This window comes from Scyliorhinus canicula, chromosome 3, assembly GCF_902713615.1.
Source record: "Scyliorhinus canicula chromosome 3, sScyCan1.1, whole genome shotgun sequence".
NCBI classification, from domain to species: domain Eukaryota; kingdom Metazoa; phylum Chordata; class Chondrichthyes; order Carcharhiniformes; family Scyliorhinidae; genus Scyliorhinus; species Scyliorhinus canicula.
In genome coordinates this window covers 44,041,936-44,064,598 of record NC_052148.1, presented here as the reverse complement: position 1 = coordinate 44,064,598, position 22,663 = coordinate 44,041,936, and the positions used below count along the sequence as shown (strand labels likewise).

General features: G+C 48.6%; 1 protein-coding gene across 1 annotated transcript in view; it reads left to right on the top strand.

The window, feature by feature from the left end:
* The window catches only part of LOC119963948 (lipoxygenase homology domain-containing protein 1-like), a 282,480-nt gene that overhangs the window by 2,630 nt on the left and 257,187 nt on the right, over nt 1–22,663 (top strand). Inside the window, 3 exon segments of the mRNA XM_038793391.1 lie at nt 4,363–4,516; nt 15,932–16,090; nt 17,791–17,930. Of these exon segments, the coding sequence (XP_038649319.1) occupies nt 4,363–4,516; nt 15,932–16,090; nt 17,791–17,930 (453 nt within the window).

Here is a 22,663-nt window from a genome sequence, read left to right as displayed (position 1 = left end):
GTGCAGTTGGTGTGTGATCATCAGCTGCTCATTATGCACTCGGAAGCGAGCACGGTGCTCACCTCCTGGCGCACTCTGAGGCTCCCGAAACCTCTCTCGTGTGAAGGGTTATCCGTTGAGGTCATGGAAGCGAGCACGGTGCTCACCTCCTGGCGCACTCTGAGGCTCCCGAAACCTCTCTCGTGTGAAGGGTTATCCGTTGAGGTCATGGCTACTAACGTCTGTCTGGAGGCTCCAGACTGATGCGGTCACCTGTTATAATGATGCCCATGCAGAAACCAGGTATGTCATTGAGCGGTGCATTGACATTCTCGAGATGTCTGGGCCATTCCCGGGTTGGTCCAAGGTTCCCCCCCCCCCCCCCCCAGAGGTGCCATTCCATCTGGTCCCCATTTGTGCAGACCAGCACTGAGTGGTACTCACCCAAGATCTCTAAGGCAAGGAAATTAGATCCCTTGCCTTGGGTAGATTGTGGGAATGCATGTTAGACTGAGGCTAGCTGTCTCACTCTAATATGCAGACTTGCTAAAATGTGATCCCGCCCATTCCCATCGCAATGTCTCGCGAGACCACATTAGATTTCACGAGGCCGGAAGAGGGATTACCCAACATCTTCCGGTCACGGTACACTTCGTTGCCTTTTGGGCAGAACACAGCCGATAAATCTTAACCTTAGTCTCTCAAATGGAGCATCCAGGCCCAGAATCTTGGGCTTCACAAACAGATTCACCTGAGGAAGGAGCAGCGCTCCAAAAGCTAGTGATTCAAAACAAACATATTGGACTTTAACCTGGTGTTGTCAGACTTCTTACCGTGCTCACCCCAGTCCAACGCCGACAGCTCCACATCAAAAAACAGAGGCAGTAAGTTCAAAAGCAGGGACATTTTGGTGAATATTTATGAAGCTCTCATTGGGCCACAAGTGGAATACTTCAGCTCTGATTACCAGACTTTAGGAAGGACGGGATGGTCCATGAGAGGTTGCAGAGGAGATTCTAGATTGGTTCCAGAGCTGTGGGATTTTAGTTTTAAAGTTAGGTTGGAGGAACTGGGGTTGTTCTCCTTGGAACAAAGGCGATTGAGGGGAGATTTGATAGAGGTGTGCGAGAGTATTACAAGTTTAATAGGTAGATGGAGAACAGCTGTTCCGATTCGTTGATGGTGCAAGAACTCAGAAATGCATGTTTTAGGTACAAGGAAGAACCTTTAGGCACACAACCAGTAGTGACCAGGAATCAAAGGATGGTTATAGCACGGAGGGAGGCCATTTGGCCCATCGTCTTTGTGCTGACTTTCCGAAGGAGCAACTCACCACTCTGTCCGTTCACGCTAGCGGGATTCTCCATCCAGTCGCGCCAGTGGGATTCTTCACCCATTCATGCCAGAGGGATTCTCCATCCGTTCGCCCCAGTGGGATTCTCCATCCATTCGCCCCAGTGGGATTCTCCATCCGTTCGCCCCAGAGGGATTCTCCATCCGTTCGCCCCAGTGGGATTCTCCACCCGTTCCCCCCAGTGGGATTCTCCATCCGTTTGCCCCAGTGGGATTCTCCATCCGTTCGCCCCAGAGGGATTCTCCATCCGTTCGCCCCAGTGGGATTCTCCACCCGTTCCCCCCAGTGGGATTCTCCATCCGTTCGCCCCAGAGGGATTCTCCATCCGTTCGCCCCAGAGGGATTCTCCACCCGTTCCCCCCAGTGGGATTCTCCATCCGTTCGCCCCAGAGGGATTCTCCATCCGTTCACCCCAGAGGGATTCTCCATCCGTTCGCCCCAGTGGGATTCTCCATCCGTTCGCCCCAGTGGGATTCTCCATCCGTTCACCCCAGTGGGATTCTCCATCCGTTCGCGCCAGCGGGATTCTCCATCTGTTCACCCCAGTGGGATTCTCCATCTGTTCACCCCAGCGGGATTCTCCGGTCCCGTTGAAGTGGATGGAGATTTGGCTGAGCGCCAAATTCTCCATCCTCAGTGGCGAGGTGGACTCACAATGGAGAAGCTTGCCCAATAACTCACTGACTTTGAGGTAGAAGCAGAGACCGTCATGATTCCAAAATGAAATGGCCTGGATGCGTGGGAAATAAACTTGCAGGGCTCTTGGGATGGCGTAGGGGAATGTTACTGACTAGATTGCTCTCGAGCCAGCATGGACTCAATGGACTGTTAGCAGCTCTCTGTGTGGTTAATGTGGTGATATGCATATGGACTGTTGGTCGCTCTCTGTGTGGTTATTGTGGTGATATGCAGATGGACTGTTGGTCGCTCTCTGTGTGGTTAATGTGGTGATATGCATATGGACTGTTGGTCGCTCTCTGTGTGGTTATTGTGGTGATATGCAGATGGACTGTTAGCAGCTCTCTGTGTGGTTAATGTGGTGATATGCATATGCATGGTAATGTTTAGTTAGATATACGGGGCGGGATTCTCCGACAGTGTGCCGGGTCAGAGAATTGGCGGAGGTGGCGTGAATCCCGCGACGCCACTCCGCCAATTGTCCGACGAGCGGAGAATTAGTGCGCCGCCAAATGAGGCCGCTCAACGCAGGCCCCCCCCCCGGCGATTCTCCACGCTCAACAGGCCGAGTGCCCACTGAGTTCGGCCGTGTCCTGCTGCCGTCGTTCATGTGTGGTCCTAACCGATGGGACCTTGGCGTTCATGCTGCGGGGGCCATCCTGGTGTGGGTAAGGGGGGATCCGACTCCATGGTGGCCTCTACGGTGGCCTGGCCCGCGATCGGGGCCTACCGATCGGCGGACGGGCAAATCTGCGGGGGGGCCTAAGTTCCTCCGTGCCGGGCCCCTGTAGGACTGCGCCATGTTGCCCGGGAGCTGGCACGGAGAAGGCAACCCACGCGCAAGCGCGAACTCGAGCCGGCTGTGGCGCGCATGCGCAAACTCGTGCTGGCCGTGCTGGCGGCCGTATCCGCAGCTGGAGCAGCATGAAGCGCTCCAGTGCCGTGCTGGCCCCCTGTGCAGCACAGGATCACTGCTCCCAGGGCCAGATGACGCCGTCGTAAAACGCTCTGGCATTTACGCCGGCATCAACACTTAGCCCTAGGATCAGAGAATCCCACCCACGACCTCCGACCAGCAGGTGGAGACAGCCATCCACCATGTGACTCCACAGATCGGCAGTTGGTGGTAAGTCGTACTAGAGGACAGTCGCATTTGAAGTAGCTCCCAGAGAATTCAATTATTCAATACCGTTTGCATTATAGTTCATTAGTTATCTTTTCACGTGTTCATTTTGTCAATAAACTATCTTACTAGTAAAGAGCTAGATGTCTTGTGTGCATCTTTACCACGGCTACATTACAGAATATAACAGTTCTCACTTTAGAAGCATCCCATTGCTCACTATTTATTATGGAATTTTAAATGCTTAGATAAAAAGTATGTTTAGGATTTAAGCACCAATAATGAAATCGCCCTCCTCCCATAGAATCCCTACAGTGCAGAAGGAGGTCATTCAGCCCATTGATCAGCACCAACCCTCTGAAAGAGCACCCTACCTAGGCCCACTCCCTCACCCTATCCCCGCACATTGATTATGGCCAATCCACCTAACCTGCACATCTTTGGACTGTGAATTCTCACCCGTACCAACTGAAAATTCTGAATTCTTCCTCCGTGTACCTGAACAGGCACTGGAATGTGGCGACTAGGGGCTTTTCACAGTAACTTCATTGCAGTGTTAATGTAAGCCTACTTGTGACAATAAAATAATAATAATAATTTATTTATTTAAATAGTGTCACACTACATAGGCAACTGTACCAAATCGGAACCTGGCGGAAACTCACGCAAACATGGGAAGAATGTGTAGACCCTGCATGGACAGTTACCCAAGTCTGGAATCAAACCCAGGTCCTTAGCACTGTGAGGAAGCAGTACTAAGCATTGTACCACCAGGCCATCCCACGTCAGAACAGGATCAGATTTGATCTACCCTGGGTTTAGCTCAGTGGGCTAGACAGCTAGTTTGCAATGCAGAACAAGGCCATCAGCGCGAGTTCAATTCCCGTACCAGCTGAGAGTTCTGAATTCTCCCTCTGAGTACCCGAACAGACACCGCAATGTGGCGACTAGGGGCTTTTCACAGTAACCTAATTGCAGTGTTAATGTAAGCCTACTTGTGACAATAAAAAGATTATTATTAATTATTTATTTCAATAGTGTGACAATACATAGGCAACTGTACCATACAGGAACCACTATCTTTAGAAAAGGAAGATCAAAAAGAAGGGGATCATTTGTTTTTAAGTTATATAATTTGTAAAACTGTTGTATCATAGGTAGCCATGTTGTTAATACTCATTCTGTGGCCAAATTTTCCAATTAATTATTTCTTATTTTTCAAGGACAGGATAACAAGATGCCTACACAGATTCAGTATTTTAATTCCTCAGCGGCTATGACTGGAGTACTACAGCCACAGATCTCCCGATGTTCAATCAGTAGTATTCGGCCGGTAGATCCCTATCCCACCAACACAGTTCCACGCATTCGCCCAGCAACTGGTAAATAAGTCTCTTTTAGTATGATATAATCAAACATTTTCTATTTTTATTTCAGATTTCCAGCATCTACTGTATTTACTCTTTGTACTATTGAATTCTAATTGTCCTGACACTTTGGCAGATTGCCCAAAGGTCTACAATTCAACTTGAGAGTCTACTTTCCGGATTCAACCCCAACCACACACCAGCAAATAAAATTCACACTTGGGTTGAATTTCCACCGATAGCACTGAACATACATCTTGCTGGGCTCCCAAAATCCACGTTTATAAACCCCAATGTAAAACTCCACCTTCCACATCCCTAATGTCTTGCATTAAGTTTTACTCCCATTTCCCCTGTTCCCATTCACCTCCACTTGCCCCCTGTAGTAAGAATGATATGGCAGCAGGTTAGAGTTTGGGTGTGGTTAAAATGGTAGGGGCCAGCTGCAGGTCACTCCTGGTGTGTTCCTGCCTCCCCGTTTTAACCTACCAAAGGAATATAGACCTTATTGAAATGACAAAGTTGTGGTGATATGCATCACCATATGTACACAAGGGGTTAATGTAGATACACTACAACTAAGTAAACACTAGAGGGAGCACCGGAGATGTCATGATATGCAAACATGCAGCTCATGAACACTTAGAATAGGACACAACCAATGAGCAGTCAAGACACCCAGAGGTGGCATTACCACAAGGGGGCATTACACAACCCATATAAAAGGATAGGGCACATATGCTCTCTCTCTTTCCACAGACAGACACCTAGAGAGTACACCAAGGTTGATCAACAGCATCACACCCAGCACGTGGCTTAGAGCAGACTGAGTTACTACAGTTACTACAGGAGAGTCAAACTCATTTAAGAACTGTGTTAATAGTTCAATAAACATACTGAACTCATTACAAAGTCTGGACCTTCCTTTGTCAAAGCATACACCAAGGAAGCAGATTATGCTACATGAAGATGCATAACACAACAAAAGCCACATCCTAATGGCAGCTTCACTGAGGCCCAGTCCAAGGCCCACATGGTTTTCCACCTGTCAGAAAAGGCCAGGCAGCTGGCATTATCCTGGTCATGGAGGCCCAGGTACATTTATTTTTAAAAGCAGGTCTCCTCTTGGCCCCACAAGAAAACCTTAAGCCTGCCTTTCCACAAGCTTCACCTCTCCCAGATTTAACAATAGCCTCTGGACTGGTCATGGTGCATGACAAAGGAATACGGAAGATAGGGGAATGAAGGCATTGAAGCTCATTGGGTTTTACAGCACAGAAAGAGGCCCTTCGGCCCATCCTGTCTGCACCGGCCATCAAGCACCTATCTACACCTCTCCCAATTTACAGCACTTGTCCATAGCCTTGTATGCTGTGGCAGTTCAAGGGCTGATCTAAATGCTTCTTCAATGTTTTGAGTGTTCCCGCCTCTATCACCCTTTCAGGTAGTGAGTTTCAGATTCCCACCACCCTCGAGGAGAAAAGCTTTTCCTCAGATCCCCTCGAAACCTTCCAACCCTTACCTTAAATCTATGCCCCCGGTTATCGACCACTCTACTAAGGGGAGATGTTTCTTCTTATCTATGCTCTCTATGTCCCTCATACGTTTGTACACCTCAATTAGGTCCCCTTTTAGCCTTCTCTGTGCTAAGGAAAACAATCCCAACCTAACTAGCTCACTGTGAATGCATTGTGGATAGGTTGACAAGTTCACTTTTAAAATGGTGGCCATGGTCCCATTGCTTGTCGGATGGCTCATACACTTACTTCCATTAGAAAGACCACAGATTGATTCTTTCACTAAAGTCAGTTTCAACTGGAGGCCTGTGACCAGAGGTGTGCCTCAGGGATCAGTGCTGGGTCCACTGTTCTTTGTTACAGTATTTATACCAATGATTTGGATGAAAATTTAGGAGGCATGGTTAATAAGTTTGCAGATGACACCAAGATTGGTGGCAGAGTGGACAGTCCAGAAGGTTATCTAGGATTGCAACGGGATCTTGATCAATTGGGCAAGTGAGCCAATAAATGACAGATAGCGTATAATTTAGATAAATGTGAGATGATGCATTTTGAATCGGGGCAGGTAATGGTAGGGAGTTGGGGGGAGTTATAGAACAAAGAGATCTCGGAGTACAGGTCCATAGCTCCTTGAAAGTGGAGTCACAGGTGGACAGGGTGGTGAAGAAGGCACTCAGCATGCTTGGTTTCATTGGTCAGAACATTGAATCCAGGAGTTGGGACGTCTTGCTGAAGTTGTACAAGACATTAGTAAGGCCACACTTGGAATACTGTGTACAGTTTTGGTCACCATATTATAGAAAGGATATTATTAAACTAGAAAGAATGCAGAAAAGATTTACTAGGATGCTACCGGGACTTGATGGTCTGAGTTATAAGGAGAGGCTGGATAGACTGGGACATTTTTCCCTGGAGCGTAGGAGGCTTAGAGGTGCTCTTACAGAGGTCGATAAAATAATGAGGGGCATAGATATGGAAGATAGTGAACAGCAGTTCCCAAAGATAGGGGAGTCTGAAACTAGAGGGCATAGGTTGAAGGTGAGAGGGGAGAGATACAAAAGGGTCCAGAGGGGCACTTTTCACGCAGAGGGTGGTGAGTGTCTGGAACGGACTGCCAGAGGCTGTAGTAGAGGCGGGTACAATTTTGTCTTTTAAAAAGCATTTAGACAGTTATATGGGAAAGCTGGGTATAGAGGGATATGGACCAAATGCGGGCAATATGGACAAGCTTAGTGGTAAAAACTGGGCGGCATGGAAAAGTTGGGCCGAAGGGCCTGTTTGCATGCTGTAAACATCTATGACTCTATGAAATCACCTCAGCTGGTATTAGAGCAGATAACTACAATGTACCTCAATGTCTTCAGACTATGGAGGAGAAGATAAATCACCAAGAGTTCCTGCTCCACATCACTAACTATTGACATCTGCCGGGAAGTGAGGATATCTTCGGACTTAGTTCTGATACCCAGTCTGCTGTCAAATCACCTGCCAACACTCCTTGGCTAGGCTGATCATCTGGGGAAGATTCCAAAACGACATGGAAGTAATAAACTTTCACTCAAGGAGAAAATTGTTGGATGCGAGAAAGGAAATAGTTCAAAACGAAAGAGTCTCACCGTTAAACAATTGAACAATTGGAAAGGACCCAGTTTGCTCAGTCTTTCCTGATTTGCACGCTCTCAGTTCTGACTCCAGCCTTGTAAATCATTTCTGCACATTCAGCTGTTTCTGTGTAACCTAATCGTAATATGGAAGATGTGGGGATATGCAGGTTGTGTGGCGGATACAAAAAATCAGGATTTAGGTTAAGTGAGTGGACAAACATTTGGAGGCAGAGGGTGCTGTGGGAAAATGTGAGGTTGTCCATTTCAGCAGGAAGAATAGAAAGTCGCAATATTATTTCAGTGCTACAAAATGCTGCAGTGCAGAGGGATCTGATTGACTTAGGACTTGAATCAGAAAAAGTTAGCATGCAGGTACAGCAAGTCATTACGAAGGCAAACAGAATGTTGACCTTTATTGCAAAGGCGAATGAAGGATAGGACAGTATTGCTATAACTATACAGGGTATTGGTCAGACCATAATTAAGGGCATTTTGTACAACTTTGGACACCTTACCAAAGGAGGGAACATCTTGCATTGGAAGCTGTGAAATTTCTGAGTTTTCCGCAAAGAGAATAGGTATGGAAGTGCCCACACTCTGGATTCTTACAAACACAGTGAAATGTTTAATAAGAGGTGTTGCTCACCCAATCAAAGACGGAGAAATGAAACCCCCGCAAAACATTCTGCTGACGTCACTATAGATCATGTGATGCTTTACCAGCAGGGATGTATTCTCTGATACATAATACCGCTCTCCATTTACTTCATTAGTACAACTTAACATTTATTCAACAGACACACTCATTTGATTTGATTTGATTTGATTTGATTTATTATTGTCACATGTATTAGTATACAGTGAAAGGTATTGTTTCTTGCATGCTGTACAAACAATGCTTACCGTACATAGGGAAGGAAGGAGAGACTGCAGAATATAATGTTACAGTTATAACCAGGTGTAGAGAAAAAATCAACTTAATACGAGGCAGATCCATTCAAAAGTCTGATGGAAGTAGGGAAGAAGCTGTTTTGAGTCGGCTGGTTCATGACCTCGAACTTTGGTATCTTTTTCCTGACGGAAGAAGGTGGAAGAGAGTATGTCCGCGGTGCTGGGGGTCCTTAATTATGCTGGCTGCCTTTCCGAGGCAGCGGGAATTGTAGACAGAGTCAATGGATGGGAGGCTGGTTTGCGTGATGGATTGGGCTACATTCACAACCTTTTGTAGTTTCCTGCAGTCTTGGGCCGAGCAGGATCCATACCATCATACATTATCTCTATACATATATAGAATCATAGAACTCGGGGAGAGTGACTGTGAGATTGTCATAGGGAGTGACAAGGTATTGGAGGTGTCGGCAGGCTTAAAAGTGGACAGATCTCCAGGTCTGGATGAATTGTGTCCCAAGATACTGTAGGAAGCAAGGGAGGAGATTGCAGGGGCTCTGACCCAAATTTTTAATTCCTCCCTGGCCTCAGAAGAGATGCCAGCGGACTGGAGAACAGCTAATGTGGTCCCACTATTTAAGAAAGGTTGTCGAGATAAGCCAGGGAACTACAGACCAGTGAGTCTCACGTCAGTGGTAGGGAAATTATTGAAGAAAAAATTCTGAAGTAAAGTATCTGTCTCCACTTGGAGAGGCATGTTTTGATCAGGAATAATCATGGTTGTGTCAGAGGGAGGTCATGCCGAACAAATTGTAATTTTTTGAGCACGTGACTAAGTGTGTAGATGAGGGTAGTGCAGTTGATGTAGTTCACATGAGTTTCAGCAAAGCCTTTGACAAGGTCCCCAAATGGGAGACTTATAAAGAAGGCAAATGCACATGGGATACAAGGTAACTTGAGTAGGTGGATTCAAAATTGGCCTAGCTGTAGGAGGCAGAGGGTGATGACCTATTTGGCTCCAACTCCAACTGCAAGTTTGCTGATGGATCAGATGTGGATCAGATCTCGGACAATGATGAGTCAGAATACAGGAGGGAGATAGAGAACCTAGTGGCGTAACGACAACAATCTCTACCCCAACATCAGTAAAACTAAGGAGCTGGTCATTGACTTCAGTAAGTAAAGTATTGTACTCGCCGCTGTCGGCATTATGATGCCAAGGTGGAGATGGTTGACAGCTTCAAATTCCTAGGTGTGCACATCACCAACAATCTGTCCTGGTCCACCCACATCGACGCTATAACCAAGAAAGCACAACAGCACCTATGCTTCCTCAGGAAACTAAGGAAATTCGGCATGTCCACACTGACTCTTACCAATTTTCATAGATGCATCATAGAAAGCATCCTATCTGGCTGCATCACAGCCTGGTATGGCAACTGCTTGGCCCAAGCCGTAAGAAACTTCAGAGAGTCGTGAACACAGCTCAGCTCATCACACAAACCTGCCTCCCATCCATTGACTCCATCTACACCTCCGGCTGCATTGGGAAAGGGGGCAGCATAATCAAAGACCCCTCCCAGTGGGTTATTCTCTCTTCCACTCTCTTCCATCGGGCAGGAGATACAAAAGTCTGAGAACACGCACGAACAGACTGAAAAACAGCTTCCCCGCAATTACCAGACTCCTGAATGACCCTCTTATGGACTGAATTGATCTCTTCACTCATCTTCTCGACTGTGTAGTACTACACTCCGTATGCTTTACACAATGTCTGTGTTTATGAACATAGGCCATAGAACGTACAGTGCAGAAGGAGGCCATTCAGCCCATTAAGTCTGCACCGACCCACTTAAGCCCTCACTTCCACCCTATCCCCATAACCCAATAATCCCTCCTAACTTTTTTTGGACACTAAGGGCAATTTATTGTGGCCAATCCATCTAACCTGCACGTCTTTGGACTGTGGGAGGAAACCGGAGCACCCGGAGGAAACCCACGCAGACACTGGGAGAACGTGCAGACTGCGCTCAGACAGTGACCCAGCGGGGAATCAAACCTGGGACCCTGGTGCTGTGAAGCCACAATGTTAACCACTGTGCTACTGTGCTGCCCATTAATGTATTTACATTGTGTATTTATCATATGTCCTATGTTTTTTCATGTATGGAACGATCAGTCAGGACTGTATGCAGAACAATACTTTTCACTGTACCTCAGTACACGTGACAATAAATCAAATCAAATCCAAATCCAAATAACAGACGGCTGCTTTAGTGACTGGAAGCCAGTGTCCAGTGGCGTACCATAGGGATCTGTGCTGGGTGTCTTACTGTTTGTCATTTATATAAACAACATAGATGACTATGTGGTGGTAGGATCAGTAAGTTTGCGAATGACAAAGATTGGCCTGGTGGTTAACAGTGAGATTGACTGTCTTGGGTTACAGGTAGATATAGACAAGATGGTCAAATGGGCAGAAAAGTGGCAGATGGAATTTAACCCTGAAAAGTGTGAAGTGATACATTTTGGATGGAGTAATGTGACAAGGAAGTATTCAATGAATGGCCTGACACTGCAAAGTTTCGAGGAACAAATAGACCTTGGAGTGTTTGTCCATAGATCTCTGAAGGCAGAAGGGCAGGTTATTAGGGTGGTGAAAAAGGCATAAGGGAACCTTACCTTTATCAATCTAGGCATAGATTACAAAAGCAGGGAGATCATGTTGGACTTGTATAGAACTTTGGTGAGGCTACAGCTGTGTGCAGTTTTGGTCGTCACATTATAGGAAGGATGTGATTGCACCGAAGCGGGTGCAGAGGCATTTCACCAGGATGTTGCCTGGGTTGGAACATTTAAGTTTGAAGAGAGGTTGGATAGGCTTGCTTTCACTGGAGCAGAGAAGACTGAGGGGTGACCTGATCGAGGTGTACAGGATTATGAGGGGCATGGACAGGATGGATAGGGAACCTCAGTTCCCCTTTGTTGAAGGGTCAGTTACATGGGGACATAAATTTAAGGTAAAGGACAGGAGGTTTAGGGAGGATTTGAGGAGAAATCTTTTTACCCAGAGGGTGGTGACGATCTGGAATACACTGCCTGGGAGGGTGGTAGAGGCAGGTTGCGTCACATCCTTTAAAAAGTACCTGGATGAGGACTTGGCATGTCATAACATTCAAGGCTCTGGGCAACTGCTGGCAAATGGGATTAGGTAGGCAGGTCAGATATTTTTCTTGCGTCAGTACAGACCCGATGGGCTGAAGGGCCTCTTGTGTGCTGTATTATTCTGTGATTCTGTGATATACAACTCAATAAGGCAGTCTCCCAGGTGGACGTCTATTCCTTTTGGGTTGTACGCGATGTTCTGGAACCTGGCTCTTGAGAACTTGGAAGTGTCTTTATTCCCTTCAGGAGGTGGTAATTCCTGGGAAGTTATTCCAGTGTCCGTCTCAATGGTTATTGGAAAGTCCTCAGAAACATAATCGGACCTTGTCTCTGTGTTTGGTCTCTGTTCTGAAGTATTGCTGCCTGGAGTTTCCAAGGGAGTATTTCTTGTGACGTTTCAGCAATTTTACTTTCTGAAGCTAGTAGTTGGTCAGTATGATGTTGCCAAACACTTTTGTCATTCATCTGCATGATGTATGACATTGGACCTGTCTTTGCCAGGCACCCATTTCTCATCGGTGGTGTAGCTTCAGGCTAGCACCTTCTGCTCTTCATTGAATACTCACCTTTGAGAACTTTGCCCCTCCTAGAAATCTGTGCTTGTTGCCATTTGACAATCTCTGAAGTATCTGGTGGAATCGACAAATCAAACTGTGTTCGCAGTTTCCTTTTGAACAGTGGCATTGCTGGGCAACTCTGTTGTTGTGTGTGCGGTGTCCTGATCAAGAATTTGTTCTCTCTCCTTGCCAATGTACCTTTGGTCCTTTGATGTCTTGATGGAATGTTTAAGTGACTGGACAAATGGTTCTGCCAGTCCATTTGTTGCAGGATGGTACGGAACTGACTTTATGTGCTGTGCACCATTTCCCTTCAGGTATCCTAGAACTCCTTCGAAGTGAACTGAGTACCATTCTCACTTTTGACCTACTCTGGTGTTCCAAACCTTGCGAATATTTCGTCCAGCTTATCAATAGTCTTTTCTGTTGTTGTGGATTTCCTGATCACGACTTCCGTCCATTTCGAACATGCATCCGCAATCGCTACAAACATGTGACTCTCCAGTGGACCAGCATAATCGATTGTGTCGGCCATTCCCACGGATGGAGTAGTTGCAGTGGTGGAGTGTTCCTCAGTTTTGCACGGGACTGACATTGCCCCACTTTCTCTTTGGTTTGGGCATCTAATCCTGGCCACCAAAAATAACTGGGTGCCAATTCCTTCATCCTCGCCACACCAGGATGTCCCTCATGCAGTTGGTCAAGTACTTTATTATGTAAGCCATGATGTGGAGATGCTGGCGTTGGACTGGGGTGAGCACAGTAAGAAGTCTTACAACACCAGGTTAAAGTCCAACATGTTTGTTTCAAACACTAGCTTTCGGAGCACTGCTCCTTCCTCAGGTGAATGAAGAGGTATGTTCCAGAAATATATATATACACAAATTCTAAGATGCCAGGCAATGCTTAGAATGCGAGCATTTGCAGGTAATTAAGTCTTTACATATCCAGAGATAGGGGTAACCCCAGGTTAAAGAGGTGTGAATTGTGTGATATACAAGCCAGGACGGTTGGTAGGATTTCGCAGACCCAGGCCAGATGGTGGGGGGTGAATGTAATGCAACATGAATCCCAGGTCCTGGTTGAGGCCGCACTCATGTGTGCGGAACTTGGCTATAAGTTTCTGCGTTGTCGCGCGTCCTGAAGGCCGCCTTGGAGAACGCTTACCTGGAGATCAGAGGATCAATGCCCTTGACTACTGAAGTGTTCCCCGACTGGAAGGGAACATTCCTGCCTGGTGATTGTCGTGCGATGTCCGTTCATTCGTTGTCGCAGCGTCTGCATGGTCTCGCCAATGTACCACGCTTCGGGACATTCTTTCCTGCAGCGAATGAGGTAGACAAAGTTTGCCGAGTCGCACGAGTATGTACCGCGTACCTGGTGGGTGGTGTTCTCACGTGTAATGGTGGTATCCATGTCGATGATCTGGCACGTCTTGCAGAGATTGCCATGGCAGGGTTGTGTGGTGTCGTGGTCACTGTTCTGAAGGCTGGGTAGTTTGCTGCAAACAATGGTTTGTTTGAGGTTGCGCGGTTGTTTGAAGGCAAGTAGTGGGGGTGTGCGGATGACCTTGGCAAGATGTTCATCTTCATCGATGACGTGTTGAAGGCTGCGAAGAAGATGTCGTAGTTTCTCTATTCCGGGGAAGTACTGGACGACGAAGGGTGCTCTGTCGGTTGTGTCCCGTGTTTGTCTTCTGAGGAGGTCAGTGCGTTTTTTTGCTGTGGCCCGTTGGGACTGTCAATCGATGAGTCGAGCGCCGTATCCCATTTGTACGAGGGCATCTTTCAGCGTCTGGAGATGTCTGTTATGCTCCTCCTCGTCTGAGCAGATCCTGTGTATACGGACGGCTTGTCCAGAGGGGATGGCTTCTTTAATGTGTTTAGGGTGGAAGCTGGAGAAGTGGAGCATCGTGAGGTTATCCGTGGGCTTGCAGTAAAGCGAAGTGCTGAGGTGACCGTCCTTGATGGAGCCGAGTGTGTCCAAGAATGCAACTGGTTTTGGAGATTAGTCCCTGGTGAGTCTGATGGTGAGATGGAATTTATTGATGTCATCGCGTAGTCGTTTCAGTGATTCTTCGCCGTGGGTCCAAAGGAAACAAATGTCATCGATGTATCTGGTGTATAACGTCGGTTGAAGGTCCTGTGCGGTGAGGAGGTCCTGTTCAAACTTGTGCATGAAGATGTTGGCGTATTGAGGTGCGAATTTGGTCCCCATGGCTTATCCGTGCGTCTGGGTGAAGAACTTGTTGTCAAAGGTGAAGACGTTGTGATCCAGAATGAAACGGATCAGAATTGCGTCTGGAGATTGGCAGTTGTCGGTGTTGAGTACTGAGGCTGTTGCAGCAATGCCGTCGTCATGGAGGACGCTGGTGTAGAGTGCCAAGACGTCCATTGTGCCGAGGAATGTTCCTGGTTCAACTGGTCCATGGGTGCTGAGTTTCTGTAGGAAGTCCATCGTGTCGGGACAGAAGCTAGGCGTACATGGGCGTACCTGGCAGCAGCCCCCAACCAGTGCAGCGCGATTCCCGCCTCCGCCAAAAACCCAGCACCGGAGAATTCGGCAGCCGGCAGCGGGGCGGCAGGGCGGGATTCACACCCCCCGCCACCCCGGCATAAATTACACAAGGTCCTTACTGGCGGGACCTGGCTCTGCGGGTGGCCTGCGGAGTCCTTGGTGGGGGGGGGGGGGGGTGTAGGGATCTGGTCTGGGGGGGGGCTCCCCGATCTGTGGGCAGGCCTGTGCTATGGGGCACTCTTTCCCTACGTGCCGGCGGAGAAGACACTCCCTGTACATGCGCTGGAATCATGACAGCGATTCTGCGCATGCGCCAAACACGCTGGCGCTCCTGTGCATGCGCCAACTCGCGCCGGCCGGCGGAGGCCCTTTGGCGGCAGTTGGCGCAGCGCCAACCACTCCAGCGCCGGGCCGCCCGGAAGGGCCTCCACCGGCCGGTGCAAGTTGGCGCATGCGCAGAACCGCTGGCATGATCCCGGTTCACGCCACTCCTTCACGCCGGTGCGGCCCGCCGCGCCAGTTAGCGGAGAATCCTGCCCCAGAACTATGCACACTATTCTTAAGTTTGATATAATCAATGGTCCATGTGAGTTTAATATAGTTCCTCTACTTTTGAGTTCTAATCCTCTAGAAATTAACCCCAGTGTTTTGCTTGCATTTTTGCTATTGATAAATTGTGAAATTGTATCCTAGATCCCTTCGCACCTCTACCCCATTTAGAAGACTATTTTACAAAGGGTACGTCTCCTACCAAAGTACACTACTTCCTAGCTACCTGTACTGAAATTAATTTACCATTTACGTTCCCATTCTGCGACATTGTTAACCTTGCGTCTTCTTCCTCAGCATTAACTATAACTCTCAATTTGGCTTTGTCCATAAATTTTGATAAGTACTTCCAATTCCTGAGCCCCAATTATTGATGTAAATGGTTAGCTTCAAATTTGACCCTGTTGAACCCCACAACCCACATGCCCCCGGTCTGTGATGGTGAACTGTGGGCCTCTACTCCGTTTTCGGCTCTGTAGCCAGCTTGCTAACCATCTGACTCCATATTCTCTGACATTAGTCATGGGTTGATCACAGCTTGTACACCAAGAGTCCCCTCCCACATTAACAACCTATAAAATCATGAATGACGTACGTGCTGACTAATATTCTTCCCCTCTTTTGGACCAGGGTTCCAGCACAGGGACATTTCCCCCCCGACAGGTAAACCTGTGTGGAATGACCCCAGGAAAAAAGATAAACAGTGGAGCAACAGTCTAAGGAAGTACAAAGTGATCCTAAATCACAGATCTATGGAGTCTGCAGTCAGCAGGAAAGCCCCATTTGCTGGTGAGTACTGCCGAGCGCATCGTCACTCGTGCCAGGGCAGTAGAAAGGTGAGCCATCCCCCACCCGCCATCCTGCCTCTTCCCTACCCTCCCGGGCCCCATCTCCCCTCCTCCTCCCAGAGGCCCCGTAAAGTTCAGACCTAAATGAGCACTTGTAAAACTCGCTCGTCCACTCTGCTACATCTGTATATCCAACTTGAGGATCAACACTGCGAGACACGGGCCCACAGAGGTTACTGGAATTGATGTTGTTCTGAATTGCATTCCGTGGGAGAGAGGGTTCCAAGCATTAATTGAGGAAATTGGGCAGAGCTGGCACCAGCGTGGAGCTGAAACATTTCATGGAACCATAGACTCTTCCAACTCGGAAACCACTTCACAGTCAATGTACCGCCGAGTCATAGAATCTCTACAATGCAGAAGGAGAGGAGGCCATTCGGCACATTGAGTCTGCATCAAACCTCCAAAAGTGCACCCTCCTCAAGCCTACTCTGTATCCATGTAACCTGCACAACCTCGGACACCAAGGGGCAATTTATCATGGCCAATCCACTTAACCTGCACATCTTTGGACTGTGAATGAACTGAAATGAAAATCACTTATTGTCACAAGTAGGCTGACGTCAGGTTTTTAGTTTACCAATTCTGTCTCATTGCCCATTTTGAGTATCGGCACTTGGGTTTTTGAATGTCAGTACAACATGACCAATCCATGAGCATGGACTCCACTGAACAACATGATAATTGAGCAAGAGGCCCCATAGAACAGGCCCAGCACCCTTGGATGAATACCATCTGACAAACAGTTTGCCCAGGGGTAGGATTCTCCATTTGGGAGATGTTACCCCACCAGAAATGAATCACCACTGATCTGTGATCTGGGAGCGCAAATCCTGAGGCAAATTCCGATCCATCGGCATGCAGAATTATGCATAGCGGGGATTTTGAGGGATTCCCCTGTGAATCCTGCTATCAGGCCGCCATATTGAGCGGGCGGCCCAACAGAGAGGTCAGTGGCTGCCCCCTCTCCTGCCGTAACGCAATTCCACCCCACACCCCTACCACGGGATTTTCTGGGTCAAGTACAGATTTCACTGGTGCCAATCCTGATTTTTGCCTGACGCTGGATTCTCCGCTGCATCGGGAACTGCGCGATCGGCGGCAGGGAATCCAGTCCCAGATCTGGGATTATTTATTTGTCCAGAATTTAATTTTCTTTCGCTTTCTCATTTACAACTTCAGTGTACTGCAATAACGATAACTGAAATTTAAGTGGCACAACCGACAGGACTGAAGACTGATGTAAAGTAACAATTTCAAACCTCTGGCATGTTTTGTGAGTGTAATTGAATTTGCTCAGAGGAATTCTTAATCAGCCCTATTGACCCTCTGATCCCTAACCCAGGTTCCAGTCGTGAAAAGACACACAGTACAGGACAGTTCCTTCACTTCAGAATGTTTTGTACATCATGATCAGTAAAACTTAAATCATTGCTGTTTTACGATTCCACTGAGCACTATTTTTAGCATAGTCGTTAAGATGTTGGTGTTAAATTGTTAAGTGTGCTCTTTTACCAGTCGTTCATTTTAAGTAGGTCAATAACTTCATTAAAATAGCACCCATAGGAATTTCAGGTAAGAATGTTGACCAGAGTCTCAAATAGAGCACGCAGGATAATAACAATTGCTCTGTGTTTACAGCACGGACTCGGGACACTGGCTGCAGATACAAGGATGACCGGACGGGCAATTTCCCGCCATACAACACTCTCAATGACCCACATCTCTTTGGTTACTATTCCAAGAAGTTTGGACTCCAGCTGCAGCCGCGCTATCCTTCTGTAAGCAGCCTCTGACAATTTGTTGTTCGAGATAATCAGAGGGTAGCAATTCGCAACAAGTTAGTCGGGTCTCATAAACTGCAACAGGTTAGGTTGGCAATATGAGTACTATTAGGAGCCTGAAGTTAGAACCACTGTCAGAAAAGGCAATTCTGGTTGGAAGGCGGGGGCCACAGGGCGGCACCCAGAGGCCTGGATGATTTTGGTGAGGCTGGGAGGAGCAATCTTGCAACTCGTGCTCTGTCCTGTGGAAGGCCAGAATTACGACAGAGTGTTAACTGCACCCGAGGACCCCAATATAAATGTTTAATGATGTTCCCACCTGTTTGAAAATTGCAAGCCAGGCAAGATGCCAGGAGGGAGTTTTCTCTTGAAATTATGATCTCACTGCCACTCCTTTTGTGTCGATAATATGGGACGACGGTAAAATCAAATTCAGTCCCTCCGGTTCCCTCCCTCCCAGTGGTACTAAACGACTGAATTTATGGGTACCAATGTGACTCTTGCTGGTTTAGTAATCCAGACGACTGGACTAATGCCCCAGAGGTACAAGTTCAAATGTCACCATCTGGGAAATTTAAATTCAATTGATTACTCATAAAATTTACAGTGCAGAAGAAGGACATTCAGCCCATCGAGTCTGCACTGACCCTTGGAAAGAGCACCCTACTAAAGCCCAAATCTCCACCCTATCCCCGTAACCCAATAACCCACTTCAGGGGGAATTTAGTACGGCCAATCCACCTAACCAGCACTGCTTTGGACAGTGGGAGGAAACCTGACCACCCGGAGAAAACCCACGCAGACACGGGGATGAAGTGCAAACTCCACATAGACAGTCACCCGAGGCTGGAATTGAACCCGGGTTCCTGGTGCTGTGAGGCAGCAATGTAAACCACTGTGCCACTGTGCCATCTGGAATGGAAATCTTCTGCCATAAAATTATTGAATTGTATTAATTTCCATCTGTTTCCACTCTTCCCTGGTCTGGCCTACGCATGTAAGCCTCTATCATTGTTCCAGGAACTACATTGTTGTTCCTTCACTATCACTGGGTCAAAATCCTTTTAAAAAAATTAATTCAGGGCATGTGGGCAACATTGGTGATTCCAGCATTCATTACCCATTCTTAATCGCTCTTCAGAAAGTGGTGGGGAGCCACCTTCTTGAAACCCTGCAGGGCATTTAGGACGGGATTCTCCGACCCACCGCCGGGTCAGAGAATCCCCGGGGGGTGGCGTGAATCCCACCCCGCCGCCCCGACACCGGCTGCCGAATGCTCCAGGCGCCGGTTTTCGGGCGGGGGCAGGATTCAAGCCACGCTGGTCGGGTGCCGTTGGCAGGGCCCCCCCCGGCAATTCTCCGGGCTCCGATGGGCTGAGCAGCCGCCCATTTTTGGCCAGTCCCGTCGGCGTGGATTGGACATGGTCCCACAAGGCGGGACCTGGCAGGTAAATTGGCTGGTGCGGTCTTCCGGGGGGCGCGGGCGGAACCGACCCCGGGGAGGGGTGGGGGGGGGTTCACGGTGGCCTGGCCTGCGATCGGGGCCCACCGATCTGCGGGCGGACCTGTGCCATGGGGGCACTTCTTCCTTCTGTGCCGGCCCCTGTAGGGCTCCGCCATGGCCGGCGTAGAGAAGGCACCCCTCTGCGCTTGCGGCAGAATACGCCGGTGGTTCTGCGCTTCCAGTAACTCGCTCAGTCCCTTTGGCGCCGCGGCAGCCGGCCAGTGCGGAGAATTCCGCTACTTCCGGTCGGCCGACGCCGGAGTGGTTCACGCCGTTTCTGATGCCGGCGTCAGGCCATCGCGCCGATCGCGGAGAATCCCACCCATGATGTCAGTACATTCACAGCACTGTTAGGAAGGATGTTCCAGGATTTTGACGCAACAGCAATGAAAATCACTGTGATATAGTTCCAAGTCAGGATGGTGTGGGGTTTGGAGGAGAATTTGGTGGTGCCATGTATCTGCTGCCCTTGTCCTTCTGGGTGGTGGAAGTTGTGGGTTTGGAAGACGCTGTCCGAGGATCGAGCCTTGGTGAGTTACTGAAGTACATCCAGTAGATGGTACACACTGCTGCACTGTGCACCAAACATATCTCCTGGAGGCACTGCCCCCTCCCTGCAGCAGAGACAGAGAAATTCATGCAGAAGCTGCAGGAATCATGGAAACCTCGCAGTGCGGAAGGAGGCTGCTCGGTCCATCGAGTGCACACTGACCCTGTGAAAGAGCACCCTACCTAGGCACACCCCCCCGCCTAACCAGCCCTGTGCTCCGTCACCTAACCTGCACATTCCTGGACACTAAGGGGAAATTTAGCATGGCCATGCCACCTATCTTGCACATCTTTGGACTGTGGAGGAAACTGGAGCACCCGGAAGAAACCCACGCAGACACAGGGAGGAGTTGCAAACTCCACACAGACAGTGACCCTAGCCGGGGATTGAACCCAGGTTCTTGGCGTGCACGGCAGTAGTGCTAACCACTGTGCCGCCGTGCCGCCTCGGAATACCAATTTTCTGCACTTGATGAGTTCAGTAGAGAGACAGGTATTTTCTCTCACCAATTTTCTGTAGGTAGGAGCTGTTTTGAACTATTTTAATGTACACAGTAGCGTCTTTTCACAAATCCTTGGTTTGTGTGATCCAATTTACTGAGAACATGCAGAAAGCTTTCATTATGATTAACTCAGAAGGCTAGTCTATTCCATATTCAAAACCCGGCGGAAGTGTGTTCGCAGCTTCCTACTCTACTACACACATTCAAAGTAAGGGATGGATGGAAAAAAGTGTTTTACAACTATGGATAGTAATAGTACAAGAACCATAGAAATGAGTCCAAGAGTTCAAAGTCTTGCGGGTGTTTCCTTTATGGTTGAGTTCAATCCCTGTGTGTTTCTGTTTGGAGACGGCAACATGAAAATCCTTGAAGCGAGTAATGCTGCAGCATGATGGGCTTTCTATGCTTAGGCCACTTGGCAGGCGTTGATCAGAGAGAGATTTTTAAAATCAAGCAGGTTTCATGGAGTTGAAAGATGGTAACTGCTGGTTGACAAGATTCCTTCCCAGTTGGTGTTAAAACAACAGTCTGCCTGTGAGGCCAAAGGAGTAATGTTAAAACTGTCCAAAAGGCCAGAGGCTTGTGTCATGTGACATGGCCTACAATGGTTAATTGCAGTTAACAATCAGTTTCTGTGCTTCTGGCCAGAATTCCATTGCCCCTTCCTTAGGAGAGAGACAGAATGTTATTAGCATCTCTTCTGGTATAATGAGTTTCAATCTCTCTCTTTTGTGATAGTTCAGGTGGTTCAGTAAGTTCGGCTGTACTTTCTCTGCTTTTGTTGATTATCGGTAGTCTGTACAAGAAGTTATGCGATTCCGCGGGTCAGAGAGGAATTATTTGTTCTTGTAACTCCTGTAACTCAGGACAAGGGCCAGTCCCACAGGGCGTGTAACTTGTAGGAGCTAGCTTTATTGGTTCAGCAGAAAGTAAATGGATTTCGATTCTCTGACCGTGTTGTGGTCTCGCTTGTGCGCAACGCGGCTGGGGAATGCCAGGAGAAACTTGCAGCGAGCCTCCGGACAGGCTCTGCGCTTCCTGGGATTCTCCGAAGTCCCGAAAGGTGTCAGACTCAGTACCTCATCCCAAATGGGCGGGACTGACATTTGTGGAAGTAGGTCGTAGACTTACTTACAACCTACTGCACGGGATCCACCAGCTTCCCTCGATTCTTTGGCCTCCCCAGGGAGGCTGCGGGTGCCGATCAGTGCTGGTCCACACAAACGCTTCCCACCCAAGGGCAATGTCACATGGACACTACCCAGGATCCCTCAAGTGGGGCCCCCCTATCTCAGGCCCCAATAAGCCCCCTTAAAGCACCCCTCCCTTCTAGGACCCCCTCCCATCACCCACCCAACCTCCCAGAGGCCGTCTGCACTTGCTCTGCACTCCCCCATCCTTCAACCCTCCCTCCCACCCTCATTTCACCCCTTGGCCCTTGGCAGTGCCACCCTGGCACTCAGGCACCTTTGCACTGGCACCCAGGCAGTGTTCCTTCTGGCTTGGTAGTGCCATTCGGGCACCTTGGCAGTGCCAGGGTGGCAATGCCAAGGTGCCAGCGGAGCAGTGCCAACATGCACAAGTCCAGGGAACGGCCAGGGGACCACCCTGCACTTACCCTAACCACACTGGGGTCTCCAGTGGTCCGGGAGACCCCCTGGGTGCCGTTCCGCCATTCCATATTTGTGTGGACCAGCACTGATTGGCGTCCAGCTGCAGCCTCCCTGAGGAGGCCGAAGAATCGAGGGACGCTGGTGGTTCCCGCGTAGGTAGGTCATAAGTACGTTTACAACCTACTTCCGCGCGCATCATTCGGTCCCGCCCATTTGGGGTAGGGATCCGACTCTTACTTCTCATGGGACTTTGGAGAATCCCAGGAGGCAGGAAGGATGTTGGGAGGCTCGCTGCAGGCCTCTCCTTGCAATCCTGGGCCGCATTGTGCTCAAGCAAGAGCACAACACGGTTGGAGAATCGCGCCCACAGTGTCATTGAATAGCGGTGGGGAACTCGCCGGCAGAGCCGGAGGGAATCTCCCTGGAAAACCCACCACAAATTAACATAGAAATCTTTTGGAAGAATTGCGGCCAATGTTTTGAAACATGGCAAAAGAATAAAGATTTGGATTTCTTTTCACATTATATGGACCCAACACATGAAATGAGTACCACCGGGTA